At 43.6% G+C, this 6,472-nt stretch overlaps 1 protein-coding gene across 4 annotated transcripts; it reads right to left on the minus strand.

Annotated features, from left to right (window-relative positions):
- Positions 1-1,702: 1,702 nt before the first annotated feature.
- LOC125514274 (putative methyltransferase At1g78140, chloroplastic) lies at positions 1,703-5,526 on the minus strand. Of its 4 annotated transcripts, XM_087528417.1 has the most exons (10): positions 5,191-5,526; positions 5,030-5,127; positions 4,806-4,943; positions 4,136-4,217; positions 3,597-3,787; positions 3,316-3,353; positions 2,986-3,107; positions 2,645-2,752; positions 2,206-2,402; positions 1,703-2,106 (listed from the first exon to the last, which is right to left on the minus strand). In XM_087528417.1, the coding sequence occupies exons 1-9, from the start codon at positions 5,401-5,403 to the stop codon at positions 2,262-2,264; spliced, it is 1,131 nt and encodes a 376-aa protein (XP_087384543.1). In that variant the 5' UTR covers positions 5,404-5,526; the 3' UTR covers positions 1,703-2,106; positions 2,206-2,261. The 4 variants fall into 4 exon arrangements, with proteins under 4 accessions (XP_087384543.1, XP_048535540.2, XP_048535538.2 ...); XM_048679583.2 differs by lacking the exon at positions 2,986-3,107; XM_048679581.2 differs by lacking the exon at positions 2,986-3,107 and having other exon boundaries at positions 3,316-3,427; positions 5,191-5,519.
- Positions 5,527-6,472: the final 946 nt, after the last annotated feature.

A 6,472-nucleotide genomic window follows, 5' to 3' on the forward strand; every position in this document is an offset into this window, starting at 1 on the left:
GCAAATTAGTTGCCGATGAATAAAAAGGTGAAACACTTTCTTCTATGCTATTGGAAATTTTAACATGAGGTGTTTCAAATTGATTAACCGAACCCATCATGTTGTTCATCGGCATATGGATTTGTGGGGTTGCCGATGCATGAGAGTTAGGATACATATGTTGTATGTTACTAGTATCATAAGAAGTTGAAACATGTAAATTACTTTGAATCGGCCTATGCACGTAACTAGATGCATTATTGAAAAAACTAGGGCTGGCCGATAGAGTATAATCATTGAATGATCTAGTAACATCATATGAATTATTTGCATCTATAGTAGGGAATTGGGTATTCATATTACCTTTGTAGATTGCAAACCCTAGATGACGATCTCTTCGTAGCAAGAACGGCTGGAGACCGTTCAAAGCTTCGTCCCCAGCGGAGTCGCCAAAAAGTGTGTTCACACATGAACACGTCACGTGTACCCTCAACGCCGGTGGTGATGCACCGCAGCTCATGTCGAAGGAGACCCGACCGACAGCGCGATATGCAAGACAGTCGGCGGGGGCTTTTGTAGACCCGAAACCCCACACGCCCGGGAGGGACCCCGTCAGGGCGCGCGGCGGCTATGGGCTGCCCTAGGTCGGCCTGACCGTCCCTAGGGCCTCGAGGTTCGCCGCCCTACAATGAAGAAGAACAAACGAAGAACGAGGAAGAAGAAGAACAAGGGAGGAGGAAAAGTAAAGGTAAAAGATGTAGATGTGTTTGTTCGATTGTGTGTTGTTGTTCAATCGGCCGTCACCTTTTATCTATATAAGAGGCGGATGGACTTCCCGTACAAGAAAAGGACTTGCCTTGCCGTCCAAATCATCAAAATCTAACCAAACTCGGACTTCTCACGACCTCCGGTCCGGATGTCCGGCTCTAGGCCCGGATGATCCGACCTAGCCTAGTTTTCTGATAGCAGCTCACTATTTTGGCTCTAGAATCCACATACGACCTCGGATTTGGACGTTTTTGTATCAAAATCAACCGCCTCGACAAGACGCACAACTTTCATGTTGAACACTTTTCGATCCGAGGCCATATAAATGGTGTTTCGGGCCGTTTTCTAAAGTCTGTAGTAGAAAAAGCTGTCCGGACGTCCGGACTTCTACCCGGATTGTCCGGCCTCCACCCGGATCATCCGGGACTGGACCCAGATCATCCGGCTTCATCATAAACCTTTTGTTGTTTTCGGTGCTTCAATTTCCCGGATGATCCGGGCCCCGGCCCGGATGATTCGGCCAAACACTGCTGCAGCGCACGATTTTGTCTGTAACTTTTGCATACGACCTCGGAGGGGGACGATTTTTATATCAAAATCATCCGTTTCGACGATACGAAGAACTTTGCAGTTATAAATTTTTCCATCAGAGGCCATCTTGGTTAGATTTCATGCCATTTTCTAATCTGGTGTCAATACGAACATCTCTAAGATTGTCATAACTTTTGCATCCGATCTCCGTTTTAGACCATCAATATATTTATTCTCATCGGCTTGAAGAGAGTCATCCAATGGTGACATGAAATCATAAATTTGACATCATCTCATTATAGCCTCAAGTTACTCTTTGTGATCATGCCATTTTTGAGCGTCAACAGTATCCCTCAAAAAAAAGTTACCACAGAAATTGTATGGTTTCTCATCTCTAAAAGTACTTGCAAAGCACATTGATAACTACCCGTAAAAAAAAGCACATTGATAACTTACATTTCAGACGGTCCAGTCATCTCCGAGATTTCAACAAACTTGAGTCTACAAATATTTTAGGACTGGTGAGGTCAGGAACCGAGAAATCTTTCGAGGTTCCTACCTCAGCACACTCTCCACTAAGACCGTCCGACATCACTGCTAGGCGATCAACGCTCTTGAATCAAATCAATACAAGAATGCACAAAATTTACAGGTTAAGGACCTCCACTGCTTTACATGAAGATTTTTTCTTCAACTTTTACATAAATAATTGCTATGATCAATCCCACTATGACGTCAGTGAAGTCAAACGTACGCTTTCACTATTCACATCACACATACCTTAAGCAAAACTATCAGTGCTGACAGAAAGGTTGGCTTACGAGGAACCTGCAACAAAAAACTCAACATTTAGAATAAGAGATAGGGAAGATAAACCGACGTACAATTCATTTAAGTCGATTATCAAAGGGTGTATTCACGACTTACAATGCATAATCAAGGAGCTATGTGATAATGCTTCAGGTGGTTCTTCAGTTATTTAATTAGCTTGCTTTAGTAGCAGAGAACATTATATAGAATCCATTTCTGACAAATGTAAAATTAACCAGCCCACATGCACTACAAAGATCTTCAAGCTCCAGCTCTGATAAGAAGGTATTATTGCCTGTGATTTGATCAATGTACTGCAAGATTGTTCAAAGAGATAAGTTTATGGCGGAACAGAGTTGAGCAAAGTGAATCTGTAAATAGCAGTATCAGATTCTCTGAAGCTTAATCTCCCTTCTACCAATATGGAGGTGTCAAGCTATTAAGCGATCAATTCTAAATACCTACCGTGGTTCGTAGTTGTGAAAATAATAAGCAGTAATGGCCATATAAAGAGAACTATTTGTGGGTTACTAGGGAGTCGGGAACTCAGGATTACCGGGCGTCCAATCCTCAGTAATGGGATTACTGGTGGAAGAACATCTGCTATGAAAGTAGAACCAACAAAAACACCCCCAGGGCGAAGGACTCGACTGATTTCTGCAACCTACAAAAATGCCAAAATATTTTAGATTTTTTATCCTTTTGGCCTAAGTAGAGTGGTAGCAAATAGCATATTACTGCAAAGTTATGGATACATAAATTATGGCTAAAGAAGCTTGTTGATGCAAACTTACTTACATATACACAACAATGTAAGCTAATTTTTTTTAGGAAAGTGAAACATTCTTCTTCATTAAGTTCATGAGGCAAAGCTTAATATACTTTTCCAGAAAGCACCTGAAAAAGATTTCTTGCATCTTGCTTCTTACTTATATCGATTCCCTGTGTGTGTGATAGCGGACATGTGCATATCCCCATCGTGATCATAGTGCTATGCCCGTTTCCAATGATCTTTATAACTGAAGCACAGAAACTAGCATATATTCATGTGTGTTTTGATTCCAGAGTAGAATGTGGAGCAACCAAAATGGTATGGCACTATAAAAAATACATAATCAAGGAACAACTGAGGCACAAAAGCACGTTGACTTCTTTGAATATTAAGAGACACTTAAGGAGGAAGAGTATTTTGCAGAAATAAATTTGAATATCCAGTAGGACCCTTACAGCACAAGCTGGGGATGGCCAACAATGAATTGCAGCACCTGCATGCAGAGCATCAATTGAGCCACTCACAAGAGGAAGCCTAGATATATCAGCTCTCACCAATACTAAGCGTCTGAAACAATAGGAAAAAAAATATTGGAGTGCTCATTCAACATTAGAAAAAACAATCACAGGAAGAAGCTATAAAGGAGATGAATGACAGCTCAGGCCATTAATCGTGTGCATCAAAGCAGTTACAGAAAGAAAGAAAACTTGAGCATCAGGAGAACTGTAAACCATACTCGTCTGAAATGTTTTCCTGCTTGATGAATTCCTTGCATTGCTTCAACATATTCTCTGAGAAATCTAGTGCCACAACAAGGCAATATAGTTTGCTTTTAACAAATAATCTTGAAAATAACCCACTTCCACAGCTTGCATCAATTATAATCCCTCCACTTTTTGGCTTCAAATAATCCTTAGCCATCTCAAACTGTAGTTGTATTGTAATGTTTTTAGAAAGTTGAGTAAATATAATTGCAGGCACAAATGATACATAATGCTTAAATATGTGCATAAGCAAATAGGATCTGACTAGCTAATTACTAATAAACTAGTCCGCAACTTGTTGTAAGGGTCTATGACCATATTTCTCACAATATTTATTTGGTTGGAGCTTGCTAACCTGTAACCACACAAGAGTATATAGTAACAGATTGCTCTGTAGGTACCAATTTTCTCTCTCATTAGAGTAAGAAAAGGAGCCAGTTAGATAATTTATACAGTATATAATGATGATTGTGATTGATTATTTCATCAAATGATAGTCGAGCGACGTGACCTCTTTCTCTAAGCCTGGGAAACCACCCCATATGAAATTTTGGCGCCATCCTCTCTCATAAAGAAATGATACCAGTTGGGTCCTGTTCAAACAATCATTCGTAAGGAATAGCCTGAATAACACTAATTAACAAATACACTACAGTAATCTTCGTCCCAGCTTCCCAGCATTACTAACAATTGCGCACATTTCATCACACACCGTCTGGCTAGTCCAACATGTTCAAGGTTTCATGGTCACCGAGTTATCTTGCAGTGCATGTTAAACAGTCCTAAATTCTAGGACATGCTTTCTGAGGTTAATTGGTCTATAATCGTTAATTCGTTGTTACTCTGAAAGAACTGAATCAGAATGATTAACTACATTATGCCCATGGCATAATTCAAAAGATGGCCATATCTGCCAGCCTCTTTTTTTATTTAAGCAATGTTTTCCCAGCAACGTGCCAGCCTTTTATAATGCCCTATGTCCTGGCGAGTTTCTGTAGTGGGTTTCCCGGCGATGCGTTTGAACTCGCTCGCCCCATTCCCGCCTCCTTAAGACTCTGGATCTGGACTTTGTATTTCCGTTATTCAGTTAATGGAAAGGGGTTATGCCCGGTTAAAAAAAATGCCCCGTGTCCATCTACCATCATGAACTTGCCTAATTTTAAAATAATAACACATTTTACCTGAAAAGCTCAGTTGCAGCAGGCATGGTCTCGGAGTACTCAGTAGAACCAACTGCCACAGTCAGATCCCAGTAATCATCCTTAGAGTACAATTTCTTGCAGGTAGAACATTCAAGGCTAGAATCGGATTTGGATGGCCTGAAAAGGAACCGACGAACAATCGCTCAGTACTAGTCAGTAGCACCCTGGAATACTGCTAGCACGCAAATGGAAAGACCACTTACGCTGACTGATGATCTATCGAGCTTACGAGCGGGTAATAGCAGATTGGGCAGGCGAGTTTGCTCAGCTCCGCCTCCACCAAAGATTCCTGCACAAGGAACTAAGAAAGAAAGGCCGGCCTGCAACTTGCTCGATGGAATGCGCCAACGGGGCGAATACTCACCGCAGCGGCCTCGTCGGAGTCGGGCGCCCCGGTGGTGGAGGCGCTAGCATGTAGGGCAGAGCGCGGGAGCATCTTCCCGGAAGCGGAGGCGGTGACTCCTGATGCGCCTCGTGCAGGCGCCGCGAGGCAGGGGACAAGACGACGGCGCCTGCCAAAGCCGCGCGGCGCAACGACTGCGGCAGCGGAGATGGCTGCGCTTCGGACTGCCGCCATGGTGGAGTCCAGACGCGGATGCGTGGGAGAGGAGGAGGTAAAAAATGAAATGAAATTGGAAACAGCAGGAGGAGCGTGCGGGTGCCGTGCTCTCACGTAGGGAACTGTGCGTTCTGAGTGTGTGTACGTGATTCGTAAGCATATCGAGTGAATCTGGGCAGTTGGCCGGGTGGGCGCCCAGTGACCACCGGAAGAGGCAACCAATTTTTAAAGGAAAAAGTCCAAAAATAAACCCTGGACTGGTACACGTTAGCTAAATTGAACCCCAACTCACAATCCCCGAAATTGGCACCCTGAACTCACTGATCCAGGTCTAAAATGAACCCTGACAGCCTTTCCCAAACAAGGATTGCTGACGTGACAAAGCCGCAGCCGGGATTGCTCTTCTTTTTTTCGAGACAGAGGGAGATGGCCGGTTCGGTGCGTAGAAGGTGGCCCGGCCCACTACGACAGCCCATCCAACGAAGCAATCGAGGAGGCGCCCCCCCCTCTATTCTTCTTTACTCCCGCAACGGCAATGGCGGCAGGCGGGTGATCGACGGCAGCGGCAACGATCTAGCCGGCGCGCGACGGGCTAAGGTATGTCCCCGACGTCATCCTCCTCTAGGCACCGATTTTTTGACCCTTGTGCACAACATTAGGGTTAGGGTTTTAGGCGCGGGATTTGCAGTATTTTTGTGGAGGGAAAGTAAGGATTTTGATACTATTAGGGTTTGTTTTTTGCGTTCAAATTGTTCATAGTAGTATGGGCAAGTGATATTGCTCTGTTTATTTCAGTTTCATCATGGATCCTACGGAGATACTCAATGTGAGATTCCATTTTGGTGGCAAGTTCATCGACAATGGTCCTAATTTGCAATATGTGCGTGTGTCGGGGGGGGGGGGGGGGGGGATGAGATGTCAGAGATTGAGAGGGATAAGTTGTCATTGCAGGAGGTCAAGGGGTTTTTGAAAGATCATATGTAGTTGAAGGAATCAATGAAATTTTATTTTCAGATACCTGGTAAATCAATGGTAGATGGCTTGATGTTTCTGAATGACGACAATAAATGTGTGCAGATGGGAGAGT

Source organism: Triticum urartu, chromosome 6A (genome assembly GCF_056163025.1).
Source record: "Triticum urartu cultivar PI428250 chromosome 6A, HENAU_Tu73, whole genome shotgun sequence".
In the NCBI taxonomy this organism is placed as follows: domain Eukaryota; kingdom Viridiplantae; phylum Streptophyta; class Magnoliopsida; order Poales; family Poaceae; genus Triticum; species Triticum urartu.

Excerpts from the sequence above, each read along its gene's own strand:
- LOC125514274 (XM_087528417.1), bottom strand. The coding sequence starts at position 5,403 with ATGGCGGCAGTCCGAAGCGCAGCCATCTCCGCTGCCGCAGTCGTTGCG. Across the intron at positions 3,108-3,315 it reads GGCCATCCCCAGCTTGTGCT|TTATAAAGATCATTGGAAAC; the intron begins GTAAGGGTCCTA and ends TCTGTGCTTCAG. Across the intron at positions 2,753-2,985 it reads ATGCAAGAAATCTTTTTCAG|GTTGCAGAAATCAGTCGAGT; the intron begins GTGCTTTCTGGA and ends GCATTTTTGTAG.